Here is an 18484-nt window from a genome sequence, read left to right on the forward strand (position 1 = left end):
TGACTCTTTATGTGCCCCAAACTCCTAGCCAGTTAAAAGATCTGTTCATGTGCGCCTTAGAATGGATGCATTGTTGTCTTGGATCCTACCACACTAGCATTAGCTCAAAGAGGTGTCCTTACCTGTGCCAGCATGCTCAGCATCAAGAGTCATGTATGGAAAGGTAAACAGATATATATGTATCAGATGGCCACATGGAGAGAAATTTATAATTATATAAACAAGCACTTAGCTAGGATTGCAGTGACAAGATGAAAGAGGAGGAGACTCACAACAAAATCCTATTTGACTTTAACATTCTCTAATTCCCTTTCAGGGATATGGTGGAGCCTAGGTTACTGCCCATACACAGCACCATATGTACCTCCCATTTCAAGATTCCTACTGCCTACAGTATGATGTATGTTGTGACTCAAACTCCAGATATAAATAAATGTCAGTCTCTGGTTGATAATTTTTGCCTTAATGTCCCTCCTTCTCTCTCTCCTCTATTCTATTTTTTTTCTTCTCTTTATTGCCATTAACCTCTGAACAAACTCCAATTAAAATTCAGTGGTTATGATTTTCCAACTCATAATAATTTAAATTTTAAGCTGACAAGAAAAAGCCCCTTACATTGCATTTGCAATTGCAGTAAAAAAAAAACCAAACCCAATATTATTTCAGTCCACCACAGCATATTTTCAAGGCTATATTGAAGAAGGGAAGGAATTATTTGGGACTGCACAGTTACAGATGTGGGCTTGATCCACAACAGAATTTAACAATTTACCTACTTCCAGCTCCTGCAACAAGTGCCTATTCCAAAAAAAAAAAAAGTGTTGCTTTTTGCCAATGGAACAGCTTAGATTCCTAAAGTTCTGCTCCAGTCCTGCAGGGCAGTATACCTTGCTCAAATTCAGCCAACTTAGTATTGACAAAGAGCTCTGTCTCACCTGCACAGCTGCTCTCAAAGCCTGTGTCTGAGAAGCAAAGCCATCCTTGTCTCTGCAGACAGATGAAGGATGAAGTTCTTCCCACCTTCCAACTAATGCCTAAAGGTTTACAGCATTTTCACTGAATCTGAAATTTCTGACTTCAGATATCATGCTTCCCAAGGGAATTGAATGTCTTCTGTCTCTCAAGAGAGTAACTAAAGGTTAAAAGCAATTCTGGACATGTCAAAACCAGCATAATTTCAGAGGTCTCAACTGCGCAGTGTTTTGCCCTGGTTTTTAACTCACAAATGCTTTTCATACTTCCTCCCATGTATGGGACTAGGATCTTTGTCACATCCTTAGGAAACTTCCTTTAGGAAGCTGTTACTACAGTGGAAAGGCACCTAAAGGCACCTTGCAAGGCCTCAGCTGTTTGCTAAATATAGCCTTAAACCAACACCATTCACTTCAATCTAAGTTTTTCCACAGAGATTACTGACAAGAACAGTAGTCAGGAATTATGCTGTTATCAGCACAGGGACTATAAGGAAAGTCCCATTGCTAAAGCCTTCCACAATGACACATGAGTACAGGCTCCTTAATCCCATGACAGAATCAATTTTATGCAGCTGTAAACCAAAAATAGAGTTGTAAGATTCAAGAAACCTGGTGAGGCAGCTGATGTATTGTGAGAAGTGTGTGCTTCTTTTCTAAAAGGATAAATTCCTAAGCTCTGTCATGAATTAACTCACTAAATCACATTATTTCTTTTCAAGAGAGATGTTCCATGTGACATGAGCAATTAATTTTCTGATAATCTTCAAAGTTTCTCTCCCGCTCCTCTCTTTTTTTGCTTTTGTTTGTGGTTTATGGATAATGTTTGTTTGGGTTTTTCTTTTCACTTTTTTGTCTGACTTAGCGGGAAAATAAGTAAGTTTAGAAATAAGGCATATTTGATCTGATTTAAAATTGACTGGAAAAATTTACTATAAAACACCATTTAAAATAACAATGGTGGCCAAAATTTACATCTGATCTTCATATGAAACCAGAAATCTTCTCATTATGACATAATAAGAACATTAAGATTTTACTTTTACACTTCCTATGTCTGAATTTACTCAACTATTCACCATAAAGCCTTTCAAGGAGAAAAAAATGAAGAAGTGCTCCTATACAACCAAAAATTGGTAAGACTGCATTGAGTCCTAGTAAGCCCGGGAACCAGGCAATCCTGGAATGATTCAGACTTGAAGGACCTTATCATCTTGTTTGACCTTCTGCTCAAAGAGTCCAAGAAAGAGATTTCTGGACCAGAATTATTAGTGTTCATAAATTATAACCTTTTCTCACTTTTGCTGCTTTGGTGTTGGGATTAAGTACTAAATTATTTTAATAACGCAATGACTACAGAGAATGAAGCAGAGAACAAGATGATCGCAGAAATGACAAAATAGCAGAAAAATCTTCAAGGAGCCACCAGCGGAAAGAATCCTTAATTCTTACCTTGCTGAGTTCCATATACTTCTTTGCTTCTCCACTTGCACAGGTTACAGATGGTTTTTTACTGAGCAAAGCTGCTTTACACCCTTTGATTTTAAGGGAATGATAAGGAGGAACAAGTGATCCTGTTTGTGTCAGTTTGGACTGGAACAATTGATTGATGACAACATTTTCACTAGCTGGAAATAAAAAAAGAGAAAGAAATGCATGACGATAAAATATAAGTTAAAAAATTATATTTATGATGTTTGTCAGTAAAAATACACACAATAGAAGAGAAATAAATAAGTAAACCTAAAACAAATGGAAAAATCAAAAAATGAGCATTATCAAAGTTATCAAAGACATTCAATGTCTGAAAATAGTAACACTATTTTGAACATATGCAGGTCCTGCGCTGAACCAATAGAGGGCATAAACCAAAACCCTTCAGACTGATCTGTCTAAACTTAATTACTTATGGGATCATCACCTCTGAATTTTGTTCCATTACAGATTCCCAATTTATCCATCTATTAAAGCAATGTAAGAGATGAGTTCTGCACAATTTCCTAAGATGTAGTATTTAGAAACAATCAAGGCACTTGACAGAAATAAATTATACACACTCATTGCACTGAATTATATATACACAAAACATGAGCAGGGATATAAAAAAGGTAATGCAAAGAACAGACTGTAGAAAATTTGGTTTCTCTATATCAAGATCACACTTAAAAACATTTACAGAAAAAAGACAATGGCATACAGATGTACATATGCTTCCAGGAGGTGCTTTTAAACAAAAAAAAAAAAAAAAAAAAAAAAAAAAAAAATTTAAGACAGATAGTATACTTTCTCCAAATTTCATTTTAATAATCCTTTATGGCCACAGGCTTTTTAAGCTGAACATGATAATTACATGCTGCTTGTACTGCCACAGCATCAATAAGTGTTAAGAACCCATTGGATGATACATCCTTAACCATGCTGAATTCCAGTTAATGTATTTTAACAACTAGCAAACTGGCATTGTGATCACATACATCATATGAACAAACAAAAAACACAGAAAGACGAATGGGATAAGCATCATAAACAATAGCTTAGCAGGCAAAAATCTTCAATTTTCTCTTTAATAAATGCTTACAGGTTTCTTACTATACGATAAATACAATAGATTTGTTTCTCTTTTTCTGTGGAGGTTGCTATTCCTTACTTAACAAGAACATTAAATTTATGAGGAAGATATGGAAACAGATAATTGAAATTATTTCAGCACAATCAGTGGGCATAATATGTTTAAAATGTAATAAGCAGGATTAGGACATGCATAGAAATTATGTCTTTCAAATTAAAACAGATACATCCTATGTCAAAAGTCTCTTCTGATATTTTTCAGGCAGGTATGTTTCACATTCCTACACATATATACAAATTACTTTAATGTAATTATAGTTAAAAGTTTTGATTGAGGAAATGAAATCAATGAAAACCAAAGGAAGAATGCACTTAAGTTAGACATTAAACAACTTTTGAAACTGAGTCCAAAGAAAATATGTCACTGACAATCAACAGGTTTTAAGCCTAAGTCACTAAAAAAGAAGGCACTTAGCCCTTAAATGACTTACATGTTTTTAAATATTCTAGCAGAATTTATTGTTATTATTATTATTACTCCTTAGCTGTGTATATACTCACCCTCACCATATGAAACTTTTGATATCCAATCTCTTTATATCCATCCCCCATTCTTGCTTTTTAACAGTTACATAGCTGATTACACAAAACAGCAATGAAAGTGCAAAAAGGGATTATGTGAGAGAATGGAAGAATGCTCTCTCATCAAACATACTGGAAGTTATCATACCTGCTCTTTGGCAGAATATCATCTATGTTCCAAGTAGTGAGAACTTTAATATCTCTAAAACTACAATCAATGGGCTTATATTCAAGGTAATTTCTTTCATTTCTTTCTTGATTTGGAATGTACATTTTTACATCTAAAATGCATCAATAATTTTACTAGGGTGCTTGCCTAATTTTACAGAAAAATTGCTAAAATGAAATAAATTTTAACAAGAGGCCTCTATTTCTAAGGAAAGAACTAGAAGTATATAATACATTAAGTGAAAAACCCTACAGTGGTTGGAGAGATGACAAATGACATCTCAGGGTGACACAGGTATTTCCCTGAGGAAAATGTTTTGTTTTTTCCTCTCCAGAAAGGGGAAATGATAGAGGTTTTCATTAATCATATTATGAATCATTAATTATGATTAATTAATTCATTATTTGGTTGCATTATTATTATTAAGCATAATTATGCAACATGCACACTGAAAGGCATTTAATTTTGCATTTCAATGGACATTTATATCTATTCACTGAAAAACCATAAGAACGCCCACAAGTTACTGCTTTTAGAAAGGTGCTCAAGCAGTGGAGTACATCCCACTGCTGCCTCTATGATTTTGGGAGCCCAATTTCCTTCCCCTGTTTTCTGAGTTTTATTTGTGCTGTAGTTCATACTCATTGTCTTCTGTAAGTCATTCTCACCCATCATATTACATCTTCTTTTTCTTTACATCACATGATAAAGATGCTCTATGTTCATGAATTTAAAAGCTTTTAAATTAGAGCAAATATCAAACAATACTGTATGCAAATACTTGATAAAGACAGGGGTGTTTTTTTTTTACTGGAAATAAAATATATATAAATATCTCTTAAAACTAAAATGAAAATTAAAGTCATAATATCTTGATTTCTAACAACAGTAGCCACAAAAGCATTTACTTACTTTTCATTACAAATATGAGATTTTGTGAAAGGGAATCTTTATTTTTTTCTATCGCACCAGCAATTTCATATGTAACCTATAATAAAATATTGCAACATCATTAGTAATGACCAATGCATCTTTTAAAAATCTTACAGCAGTAGAAATGAAGCTATGGGTTTTTTTCACTCAACAGTTAAAGGCTGGCACCAGGTAGTACCTTTTGGCATTTTCTAAGTGCCTACAATGCTGACCAGAAGAACTGGTGTTGAACATTATGCGCCTCTGTAGCTATACAGACATTTCATTGGACTGATTTAAAAACATTCCCACAATAAAAGGCTTTGAATCAAATATGTACTGTAAAGCAAGAAACACTGACCTAAACAATGCTTTCCCTGTAGGATGAACAAATCACTCCCAGCTCACAGAACTCCTTGTCAATGGGAAACTGTCCTCACCAACCATCACAAAACAATCTGAGTCCAAATTCACACTCAGGACAAATTCCAACCATTGATGCATCCTTTGGAGGTAAGTTCAGTCAATAGGTTATACACAAATCCCATTTCCATTTCCAATAACTACGCCCATGAGGATTTTGGGTCACCTCAGTTGCCTGATGTTGTGATTTCAATAATGGACAGCTGGATTGTCCCTGCATCTGTCATCTGACTGCAGATAAATTCTAACACATGTACTAGACACTCTAAAAATTGAGCAAAATCTGAGTTCTAGCCAGAACTGAGGGTACATCCAAAATAAAGAAATACAACCAAATGTCTCTTTTAATATTGAGTATATCCCTGAAGACACTGTATAGGAAAGGACCACTAAGACAAGAAAGCAGTTTTGTGGTTTTTGGTTTTTTTTTTTTTGTTTTTTTTTTTTTTTAACTTTGTATGGGGATGGATGAAAAACAACGAGTTAATTTACAGAAGCTATGGCTTGCATTGTAGTAGAATCCAAAGAGAATTTTTAAGTCAAAAAGAAAGAAAATTATAGATTTCAGCATTTGCAAGATTAGGCAGGTATTAATGGGAACTTAGAATACAGTTCAGTTTTATTTACCTTGGGACCACGTTTCTATCTAAAACCTTCTTTAATTTTTTTATTGGATCGATATCCTAAACCCCTTAGGTGTTTGGGGAAATTTTATCCTTGTACATTTAATAAAGCTGTATATATATAATTAAGATTAGTAACACTAATCTGTTCATTAATTTTCCATGGGGTCACTTGACAATTATGCAATGCTATCTTGCTCACAAAAGAAATTACGTGTATTGGAAGTGTATAATCTGTTAGAGTGAGTAATTGTCAAATTATGTAATTACTATGGCATCTGACATGAACAAGGTATAACAAGAGAATTATGGTTCTTTTCCATGACAGATCCAATGTTATGTATTTTCTAATTGCATTTCCTAAGAACATACAACACAGTTAGCAAACTATTAGTGTTCTTTAAGTATACTATTAAATGCTTTTAGTGTACTCTACATAAATGTTGTGCTGTCTTGGTCCATAAAGGGTAATTAACAGAACTTATATGACAAATCCATAATGCCAGTTCCTAATTGAGTGTCTTGGGCTTTCACTAAATTAGAAGAAGAGAATTAGTATTGGTGGGAAGAGTAGGTAAGTATAGCAGTGGGAGATACTGTATCATGATAAACTGCCTAGATTAAAACAGTATTAATGCTGGTATAATACATCACAAACTTCTGGAACTACATTCATAAGACATATTTAATATCACATAAAACAGATTAAAGTTAGGGGGATTCCCTTTTATGAAGAAATTGCTAACACTCTAAACAATTTTTCCATAGACTTGATAAGTTAATTCGCTGCCTAAAGACATGAGAACTGACTCAATGAAATGACACTCTAGGGTTCCATAGTCATTGCCAGTCCCACAAAATAGAAAAAGAAATAGGTCCTCTTCCAGCTGTCAGTTTTGTTGATTTAATCTTGCCCTCATCAGAGATGGCAAAATACATGCTACCTAAAGAACATCTATTTCCCTCGTTTTCTTCCATTGTGTTTGTAAAACAAACCTGGCCCAAACTTTGCACTGGCTGGCACTCAAGCACAGTGGGTAGTTATTCTGAGGAAAAAAAGCAAGCAAATATTGTATGCTCTAGACAGGAAATGTGCCCTCAGATAATGGGTCCAGTATTATAAAACATACTACTTATTGTCACTTCTATTTATCACAACTTGCTTTCTCTTGCTTTATATGATGACTTTTTAGGGTAGACAGTGTGCAAACCTATATGCCTGTGTTAGCCAAAGGAAACAAGACTTGTAAATAGTATCTGAATAGCTGAAATATTTTTTATTTAAAAAAATATTGTTCCACACTATGTTTTATTTGATTACAAGAGATTAAAACAAAATTAAGCTGGATTTGCTTTCCTTCTAAGTTTAAGTTCATAAAGAAAGAGAGCTTAACATAAGCCATAATGGGTATGGCCAAATATTCATCTAGTCCTGAATATTTCGGGAAAACTATTGAGGAGTATTTCCACTCTACCAGCACCAGTTCCCTTCTCAGCTTTCAGGGCTCTGCCCATGAAGGAGCTCTTGTCCTGCAGGCTGAATCTCACCTTTGAGTTTAGCATCTCTTGACTCTCATTTCCTCCTCAAATCTGTGTTTCCAGATCTCACTAATAAGACTCTGTGTCAAGGAGTTTCAATAATTACTAAGTTTTTAAAAAACCCAAAAAACCCTAAGTTTATTTGTTTTGAACCTGTTTTCTGTTTGATTAAGTTAGCATAGCTGGTTTTAATATTATAAGAACTACCAGATACAATCAAGAGCTAAAACACCCAAAGAACAGGAGACTCAGCAGATATGCACAGATCTGACTTTGGGAACTGAGTATTTCTCTTATATTTTCACATATTCTTGCCTCTTTGCTTCATTATCCTCATGCCAGAAAATCACAAGACTGTGTATATTTTCTTCTGAATAAAAATATCTTCTCTCATAACATCTGACTTGCTTAAGGGATTTTCTGCAAGTTTATTGGATATCCCAATATACTTTATAAACAGGACTCCCTTTACACATAGTTTTCATCAATTCTTTAAAATACTCTTTTTTTTCTAAATAATTTTCATATCTTGCGATAGGCCAAAAAAGCTCGTGGTTAATGGCAGATTTGGCAGGAACCCTAAAACAAGCTAGGAAAACACCACCTCGAATATTAGGAACAATTTGGCTGCATTCCCAGTTAAAAATGGGAATTTTATTATTTTAATAGCAAAATATAGCTGAGAAATTCAGTTTTGCCTGTGTTGTAAATTTTAGGTTATAAGACAATGTAGCAAAGGAGAAATTTTTGAGAACATGTCCAAGGACAATTTGGTGCACAGGGAGACACTTGTAGTTGCTAATTTTCTGCCAGTACTTGAATGTGAGTGATATGCTTGCATGTACCATTTTTTAAGTATCACTGGGTTTATAAACCTTCCAAAACAAGTCTTGTTAAGCAATGAGTGAGTTAAATAATTTTATAGTCTGCAAGCCTTATTCTAACACTGTGATAGAATAGCATTTTGAAAGAAGGAAGTATTTTGCAACAAAATACATGGGTGGGGGAAAGCATTTTATAATTTTCTCCAGAAAGTGAAAATCCCAAATCAAGACTACTTAAAGAAAGCAAGAGAGAGAGAAAGGAAGAAAAAGCAAGACTGTCTCGTCTATGTAAAAACCAGAATCTGTGTCAAATTGCCTTTATATGCCTTGGTACAGTTTAGATTAGATTGATTTGATTGTTCTGTCTGGGGATTCAGCCTGGGGAAAAATAGTGAAAATGAAAGCATCCTTATTGATTAATCCACCTCCTTTTGTCTTTTGATTTAGAGGTTCAGTTTCAGAGTCTGCCTGGGACATACAAGGCATTTGAGAGAAGACTGCCTTGGTGAAGGTGAGCTGACAGCTGAGAGGTATTTTTGATATGCAGGTAGCTGAGAAATGAAAGATCTACACTCAAAGGAACATTGAGAAATGAAAGATCTACACTCAAAGGAACATTAAGTGCACTGATTTATAGAGCAAAGTTGTTGATCTTTAGGTCCGCTCAGTTTATTACAGTACAAGAAGTCAAAACAGTGGCAATGCAAACAGTGACAAGGGGTTTATTTAATCTGTAAATTCAAGTTTAATTTAAACAGCATAAAGTTTAAATTATGATGATGTATTATTCAGATCACATGAATAATGAGGCAAATACCATTATCTTAAATACGACTATTAGGTAAAGCTGTGTTTCTTGGCACTTACTAAGACAATATATTTCTTATTTACTTGGTGGTATATTAATTCTTCCATAAAATTTAAAAAAAATAAAGAACTTTGAGTCCTTGAGAAAGTTCAATGATGGAAATGTTATTCTTCAAAAATCACAGCTACAGATATGCCTAACAGTTCAAAGATATAATTAATGTGAAGCCCTTCCTTAAGTGAGAGCCCACAATGTAAATATTAATGTTATCAATAAATGAACCTAGAGATTCAGTATTACAGATTCTTAGGATAGTTTCAGCTGAGGGTCAGGTGCACCCATAAAACTCTTTGCTACATCAAGGCAAGTTTGCAAGGTGCTGTGTGTGCCTCTTCCCCCACAGACAGTGTCTGTGAGAAGCACCTCAGGATACCCACAGTCATACCAGGCACCAGAAACAAAGCAATGCCCTAGATGAGCAAAAATTTTCTGGAAGAAATTAGACTGCCAGTATTTAGAGAAATGTGTTAAACAACCTCCAGATAAAGCCGTTCACTAGAATCAATTTTTTTTTAGTTATAAAACACTTAAATCATTCTCTTCTACCTTCTGCCTGAGCAAAACAGATAAGCTTTTTGTCTTACAGCACTCAGATACCAAGACGTTAAACAGCTCTTAGAAAAGACTTACAATGTGTCAAGGCATTGTGGGATTCTGTTCAGCTGTAAAATTAAAACTAGGAGATAAAGTAAAATACTTGATATGATAAAGTACTGATGCTCACAGTGGCCTTTGCTAAGCATGTGTTCATGTGTGTTCACAAGCAATATATCATATTGCCCATGCAGAAAAAGACAGATTTAATCTTGTTCAGGAATAATAGCAAAATTCAAAAGAAATGAGGCAAAATCCATTTTCTCTCTTCCACTGGATCATTCTGTCACATTTGTGTAAAACCATATTCACTCTCAGATTCCAATAAAATATCTGAGCCCTGTGCTGATTTCTTCCATGTGCAGAAGTTAATTTGTGCATATTGTTCCTCTTTCTTCCCTCCAAAACAGACAAGAAAATAAATTAAAAAAAAAAATAATCTGAGGTTTCTCAGAAGGGTATCATACACGCAGACTTCCATGAAATATTGATTCAGCCAGAAAATTAAGCAAGGATTCCAAATTATTTGGATTTCTTTTCCCCCTTACTTTGAGCCTCTTCTGTGTTCTTTGTCTCAATTCAACATTGTGCTGTCTTTCTTTAACTTCTGACCCGTTCTGTCTGCTCTTTTTCACTCAGTACTGCTTTTTCTGGGATAGTTTAATGCTCATTATGCTTGGATCAATAATATGACATATTTAGTCTTAAGAAAAGTTGCTGAGCATGAAACTTAAGGGAATGCACAATGTCTCCCAGTTAATGACACAAATTCATTCAACTAAAAAACTTGATAGTAGAGGAAAAGATAATTTTTCTACCTTTATCCTGACACAAAATTTCACCAAATAAGAACATATTAGAGAGGCCTTTAAAATTGCATGGACACATCTGTATCAGCTGTAATTATCTCAGAATATAAAGCTGGATATAACACTTTTGTTCACAAAACTTTGTCTGTCAATCTCAGTTAAATATACAAAAGTAGGTCTTTTCAGTGAGGAAGTATTTTTAATAACTGCATTTTCCAGTTTAACTGCACTTCTGACTTGCTAAAATAGCTACTGCAAGTGTCTGAGAAAAGAAATGAACCTAATTCATTCTGGACTTTGACCTACAACCATACACTACCGTTGAAAAGAAGCCCAAATTATAAGGTCAAAAGTGGTTCATACCAAGGGCCAACACAGAATATTAGCTTTCTTTTTTCATTTTTTTCTAATGATTCAGAGTAGCCTTTTAACACTGGCTATGAAGTACACTGCAGTCACAACAGTTACCTAGAGAAATCAGGATGTGTGCCTTCACACAGAGCCTGCTGCATCCAGTGTGGCTTCCTCCCCAACTGCCAGCCTGGACACATCACCTGAGCATCAATGATTAATGCCAGAAATGAAGACTTTTCTGTTTGATTACCTGTCACAATTTACTGGTAATTCTTTCTCTACCCTCTGGGTCTGATTGATTTCCAGTTACACTCATGTAAATACAGAGAAGCCTTACCAAGTTAAAGGAGAAAAATCAGTGAAAAATTGTGGTGAGAACAAAATTGGTTTAAATTGGGAGATCTCTGAAGGCAACAATCAAGGGTAAGATTGCTTTATACTTCACTCATGTTAGACCCATTTAATTGATATCAGACTATAAAAATGGGTCTCAAAATCTGCCAAACTATATTGATACTTTATATATTAAATTCTTATTTTTGAGTGCCAATAAATCCTGATATACTTAAAACATCCTTTAACAATTTTCATAAAGCATATATCACCAATGACCTCTATAAAGAGCTACTAAATGTAGTAATAGTGCAATATAAAGAAAGCATCAGCAGTTTTAAAATCTGAGTTTTTATATTCAGGTTCTCAACATATGAAGATGCACTAGTCTCAGAATAAACTCAATTTGTGTCATTTAGTACAGTCACACTACAATAAAAGTTTTATATAAATACATATCATGAAATGCTGTCAATTTAAGTCTATGATAGCTAGATAATAGTCCCACAAGACACCAAAAATGCAAGTGTCTTTAAGGATTTAACTCTATTACTATTAAAGCGAGCAGAGTTAAGAAGTTGCAAGAGACCTTTTCTGTTTTGGCAGGGCTAAGTATTTTACTGATGTAAGGATGCAAGGAACAACCTGACTGGAATAGTTCCTTGGCCAATGTAAATCAGAGGATCTCCACTGACTTCAAAAGAATGTGTGGATTTACATTTCTTCGAGAGCTGTCTATTTGTTCATGCTTTTAGATTAAATGTCATTACTATTATTAGGAAAAGGTCAAACCAAATGTCTATGTTATGAAACAAAAAATCTAAACAACCATGCAAGACTAAAACACATGTTAATGAAAAGTGTCCTCTTTACCACGCACAGTTTAACTTTCAGAACGTGAAATATTGGTCTTTACAAATCTTCTGATTGCTTCTTCAGAAAATAAGACAAAAAAAATTTCTTCCATTTTGAAGAAATTTGCTTATTATTCTGATTGTGATTTTAATGTAGATGCCTTGATGCTGCTGCCATGTCAAGTTTTGGGGTGTGGAACCTTTTTGAGCTCTTATTACAAAATAGTATAAGCAGAACAGCATTAAAAATACTTGTGTAATAAGTGTTAAAAAAGTTTATAAATTAAAGTAGACATCTGAAGTTCATGGTCAATTCTTTATTCCATCACTTGAAGTACTAGTAAGTTTCACAAAATCTTGGTTGTACTGTTATCTAATCTCTGTGTGCCCACATTCCTACTGACAAGTCCCAGTAGTGGAGGTATTCAAACCACTTAACTTTGGCAAAAAATTTGATTCTAAGTAGAAGGGTTTGTGATGAAAGAAGAACCTACAGAGAGTTATTCAGAGTATTTGGGTCAGGAACTTAAGCAATACTCAAATAGTCCTTTCCATAATGACCACATTTCTGTCATTGGGCAGGAACAAATTTTGCAACTCCAGACACCCCTCAGCTTAATTTCCAAATGAGAGGCCACAAAGTAGATCTGTCCCTATTTATACCACTGTCAGATTATTTAAAAAAAGAAAAGAGAACCACACCAAAAAACTATCCCTTTAAAAACATATCTAACTTGCTTGCTTTGAGTTTTATGTGATTGTGGGGACAATATGAAAACGAAGTATTGGAAAGGAAAGTGTAAGAAGTCTAAAAGAACTGATTACACTATTCCTGTGAACATTGCAGGCAAGGGAATAAAAAAAATATTAATCTAATTTTACAGTCATGCTGAAAGACATTAAGCATGTTCTGGGGTTTTTGTGGGAAAAAAAAAAATATTATGACTACTAACAGAAAAAGTGGGGGGCGTTTGTTTTTGATTGTTTTACCAGACTGATGCTGGTAACCCAGCTATCTACATATACAACACAGCAGCTTCAGGGAACCTGTACTGTTCTGGAACCACATCTGTATGCAAAATGGAGCCAGCTAGAGCAGCATTAAACATCTGTGCTGAGGGATCTGAATCACCTCCTTCTACAAGGAAGACTGAACCAGAGCCAGAACTAGGTAGCCCATATCCTGCATGTTGAGATGTAAGCTACACATCTTATACACTAGATATGCCATTGAGATTCTAAGCTGTCCTCTGAAAATTTAGCACTTGACAGTGAAATCCTATTTATGGCCAGGAGTTGGAGAAGCCAAGTAAAATTTTGTTGTGTTAACTTTTTTCATTAACTGCATGTAAATGACATTCAAACAACTTACCCTCCCAGCATAGTGCATAACAGTGAAGGTAGAGCCCAGATCCTTTGGGGCAAGGTTACCATTTCCATCTTTTGTAGAAGAATAAACTGTATTTGTATCTGATGTATCCAGGTAAGACTGAATGCGTTTAGAAAGACTCTGTTCCACTGACCAAATAGATTGACTTTCTTCATCCAGCATTGACAAAAAGCCTGATGGTTTCTGAAATGAAAAATAGATTTTTCTCATTTTATACAGGAGAAATAGAATTTCAGTTGTTCCTTGTAGCATAACACAGCTTGTAATTTAGTAAACAGAAACATATATCACCTCAAAAACCAGGAAAAATAGAAAAATATTGAAATATTTTGGTAAGTGTCCAAGGCTGGTCCTTCTATAAGAAATGTAGGGAACAGTATTTCTGTTACCAAAAATGGTCACTATTGATGATCTGTTAGAAAGTGATTGTGTTACTTGCTTCTTAGCAGTTGTCCAGAAAGAAGCTTCAGGCACTAAAGAAGCTGCCAGGCTCAGGACAGAGCCTCGTCAGCCCTAGGGCAGCACAGTCACAGTGCCAAAACACACACAGAGGTGACACGGAATTGGTACAGGCAGGGAGAGGCTGCTGCATCCTCCTCAGCCCTGCTCTCTTAGTGAGCCCTGTGAGCCACTGAGCCACGGCCTCTTTGACCCACAGCCTTGCCACAAATTGGAAAATGCAAGCAGAAGTTTTTATTAGCCTAACATGCACAGAGTGTGTATAAATATACATGGTGTAAAACGGATCTGGAAAGTACCTGAAAGAAAAAATCCAAGACTGTGGTATGGTTACCAGGAGAATACACTGTTTCCATGGCAACTCCCTCTTGTACACATTCTGCTTGCTCTTGTAGGAAAAGCACTTCATTGATGTACTGGTGTATCTTCTCATTGGTCATGTTGACACACAGCTGTTGTAAAATGAAGAAAAAATTAATATTGGATGTTTACTGGATAATTCATCGATGTAGGTTTTACTGCATGTCTGATATTGAATTTGAAGAAATGTCAATCCACAATATGGTATCTCTTGGTAGACTACAAATTTAGGAAGACCCTAGGGAAATTTAGATTTTAACAACCATTATTGTTAAATTGGGAATACATAATTTTCTGCCTGCACAGTTCATTGTGAACTCCACATAAGAGTTATCAAATATAAGCATTATCAATACAGTATAAATCTACACGCATTCCATTGAATGAAGAAGGATAACTCTATATATTATTGGCATATTTAATATTCTTCTGCATTTCATATTCAGGAAGGTTATGCAAATACAATGTGCTTTTAGAAAAAAAAAACAAAAGCAACAAAAAAAACACCCTACATATTTGTTTAAGATCCTGAGTCTGTAGTTAGTTCAGTGCTAGCAAAAATAGAACTCTGTTTCCACATACAATGTCACAGAAGTCTGAAGTCTCTTAAGAGCTCATTGTGTTTTACCAAAACATATAAAACACCCAGAGACATTCTGTTAGATACTGCTCTCCATTTTATACATATTCTAAAGGAAGGCTGGGGAGAAAATGGTCTTCAATAGAAAAGTTCAACGTTTGGGGACATAAATAGAGTAGACACTTCTAAAATATTTTTTTTTGATTGCCTTATAGGATATAAAACTAAACAGATTCACAGAGATATGATTTTCAGTTAAAAACAGATGGGATTTGTACCAGCTTATTTCTATGTTTTTGTATTTTATTCAAAGCCTGCCTGCTAAAATAGGTAAGTATTTAATAACCTTGTGGAATAAATGTTTAAACTGTTTTTTTTTGACATTAAAGTGGAAATTTTAGTTGAAAATTTTAAAACCTCCTCCAATGCTACATTAACTATGACTAGGAATTAAGAAAAAAGAAACTCCTAAAAGGGTGTAAGAACACTTCATATGAAGAATGATACAAGGAATGCCTGCATGCATTTTCTTTTCAGTCTAAACTATTCACATATTTGTGTTGGCCAGTCATAAACTATATCTCCCATGAATAAAGTGTGTAAAGCAATTCTCCCAGGAAGTCATATTAAAAGGTATGAAATATTTAGATCAATCCTAAAATTACATGGCGTAACATCCAGATGAGGGAAGAGAACCCAAGTAATATGTAAGAGTTGCCTGAATTTTCCATTAACATCTCCTGTTAGCACAGCCAACTTGTACTCACTACACAATAAAATGGACTAGTGTGAAAAACAGCAAGAAGAAATGAGACAAAGCTCATTTTACAACCAAATGTCTATTAACTGCTTTTACTAATGCATGACAGTGCAGACAAAAGACAGCCTCAAATAAAAGCAATATTTCTTTAAAGTGGGATTTATAAACATTCAGATTGTTATCTTAGCAATAGAAGAATGCAATTGACTTCCAGTTACATACTTCAATTGTTATTTTATGCAAAGACAGCTTTTTTAACTCTGTGGCAGGCAAAATGTGCTTTACTGATCACTTCTGGAATTCTAATTACAAAATTTTTCCAGAAGCTTGTTAACATTATTTTATAAGGCAGACAAGCTTACACTTTGCAGAATATGGTAAAGCCTTAAAATTATGCATGCTGTATATATCTTTATTTGCAGATGACCTATTTACAGAACCAGGTCATTCAACTTTACAAAGGTGTATTCTATAATAAGAAAAGCTGTCAAAATTCCCATAAAGCTTACTTTTAATCATGAGCCAATCTCTTAAAATGCATTAAAAAAACTATTTGAGAGCCTGACTGTGCAGCAAAACTATTGAACTACACAATTTGAGACAAAGGAAAGATTGTCTTAGACATGTCTTACAAAGATCTGATAAACAGCAATGGTTTTAAGTAGCAAAATAAAAGGAATAGTATTTTATTAAAATATTCATGATGGTAAAGAAAAAACCAATTTTTTAAATTTTACCAACCAGTGCATTATGGCATACACTGGGGTGCTTCTTAGCAACAAAAGCAACATCGTGACCCAGACTGGCAGACCTGCCACAGCAGCACCAAGGTTCTGCAGACCAGGGCAGAAAGCAGCTCAAGCCCTTGTGCAAAGTGCAAACTGCAAACCCAAAGCTGCTCTCTGGAGCAGTGGCTGAGAGAACAGCTCTGCAGAACGAGAACCAGGAGAACAGCCAAGGGCTGCTGGAAAGCAACGCATTCTGATCCGTTCTTTCTCCATTTCAGCATTTTATACAACCTGCTGGGAAGAGGTAATGAAAGGAATGTTTCAAATTAAAAGCTTGGCACAGGTCGACAGAATAGCTAAAGCAGCTGAAATGAAGAAATGGGATGGATATGAACTAAACTAGCTTTGCAAACCCTAATTCTTTTGCTTCAAATCTTCTAAGTATTACATAAAGCAATTATATACTTTCTGTCTAAAGATTTGAAAAGTTCATAGAATCACATTTTTAAACATGTATTTACCTGTACTCATGTAAATTAGATTGAAATATAACAGTTATTAAAAACAAACAAACAAACAAACAAACCAAAACCAAAACATTTAAATAGATTTTTAAGTAAATTTGGGAAATGCCTTTAAGAACTATATTTGCTTTAACTAGCAGCATTACTCAGCATTACCTATGGTACTTTTTGACATTAAACATTGTTAAACTGTTCTTGATATGCATCTCATGGACTCCATATTATGTCTTCTAAGTAGTTCTCTTTCTACCAATCTTTTTTACATTAACTCACTATCTCATCTCAGTGAAAATAAATACACCATGTATTTGTTTCTCTTCTCCAAAAAGTCCTGTCAGAATATTATTAGAAGAAAAAATATGCTTGTTCAAGTATTTAAAAAACAAAAACAAAACGAAAAACCCAAACAAAAACAATCATAACTTGCAGCACCACCCAAACTTTAGATTTTGGAAAATAATAAAATGGCATTTAGTAAAAGCAATAAGTATTCATCACATTAGACTAAGTGCCCTTCAAATTAAAATTTAGGTAGAATACCAAAATTGTGCTGTGCCCTGAAGACAGAAAAGCACCCATGACTAATGAAATTTTCCTGCTCTTTATTCAATTTTCAGGCTCTTATGCCTATTTGAAAAAGGCATTACAAAAGAAGGAAATTTGTGGAAAGCAAACTTGGTGACTGTCAATCAGTGAAAGAAAGATGGATGCAAAGACCCTTTGGAAAACTCATTTACATCCTTTGTTCATGCAGAAGGATTAACCCTCCCAAGGAATGTGTATTCAGAACATGGAGTAAAGCTAACAGCTGTCATTTCAACATATCCATCAGGCCCTAATTTATGGGTTGAGATGATGAAGTTACAATGTCAAATTTCACCTGCAAGAAACTGCCCTAGCGTTTCTCAAAAACATAATTTCTAAGATAATGAAACACAGAATCATCTTTTTTCTAAGGTTGGACTCAGAAAATATTTTTAAATCTAAGCTTGACACTTATTTTACAGAAGTATCTTGAATGCTGTTCCCCTTTGTGTCTGCTACCCAAACATTTCAACATCCTTTTCTGTATGTATAGTACCCATCAGAATATTTCTGAGGAATTGATAATAAAACCAGGACCATTACATTTCTTCCTTTGCCTTCTAGGGCTAACAGAATCTAACACAGATTTCTTGTTCTCCATGCAGCTCCAACACAAATTCAGACATAGTCCTACCTCTGTCAGAAGATCTTTAATTCACTGGGACTCTGTCATCT

The 18484-nt window shown here is 34.6% G+C and overlaps 1 protein-coding gene across 1 annotated transcript in view; it reads right to left on the reverse strand.

Moving 5' to 3' along the window:
- Positions 1-18484, reverse strand: part of MYO16 (myosin XVI) — a 278025-nt gene that overhangs the window by 79516 nt on the left and 180025 nt on the right. Inside the window, exons 22-25 of the mRNA XM_059465978.1 lie at positions 14572-14724; positions 13796-13996; positions 5203-5278; positions 2424-2599 (exon numbers count right to left, since the gene is read on the reverse strand). Coding sequence (XP_059321961.1) covers positions 2424-2599; positions 5203-5278; positions 13796-13996; positions 14572-14724 — 606 coding nt within the window. The remainder of the gene's footprint in view (positions 1-2423; positions 2600-5202; positions 5279-13795; positions 13997-14571; positions 14725-18484) is intronic.

The sequence above is a fragment of the Ammospiza nelsoni genome, chromosome 2 (genome assembly GCF_027579445.1).
Source record: "Ammospiza nelsoni isolate bAmmNel1 chromosome 2, bAmmNel1.pri, whole genome shotgun sequence".
Lineage (NCBI taxonomy): Eukaryota > Metazoa > Chordata > Aves > Passeriformes > Passerellidae > Ammospiza > Ammospiza nelsoni.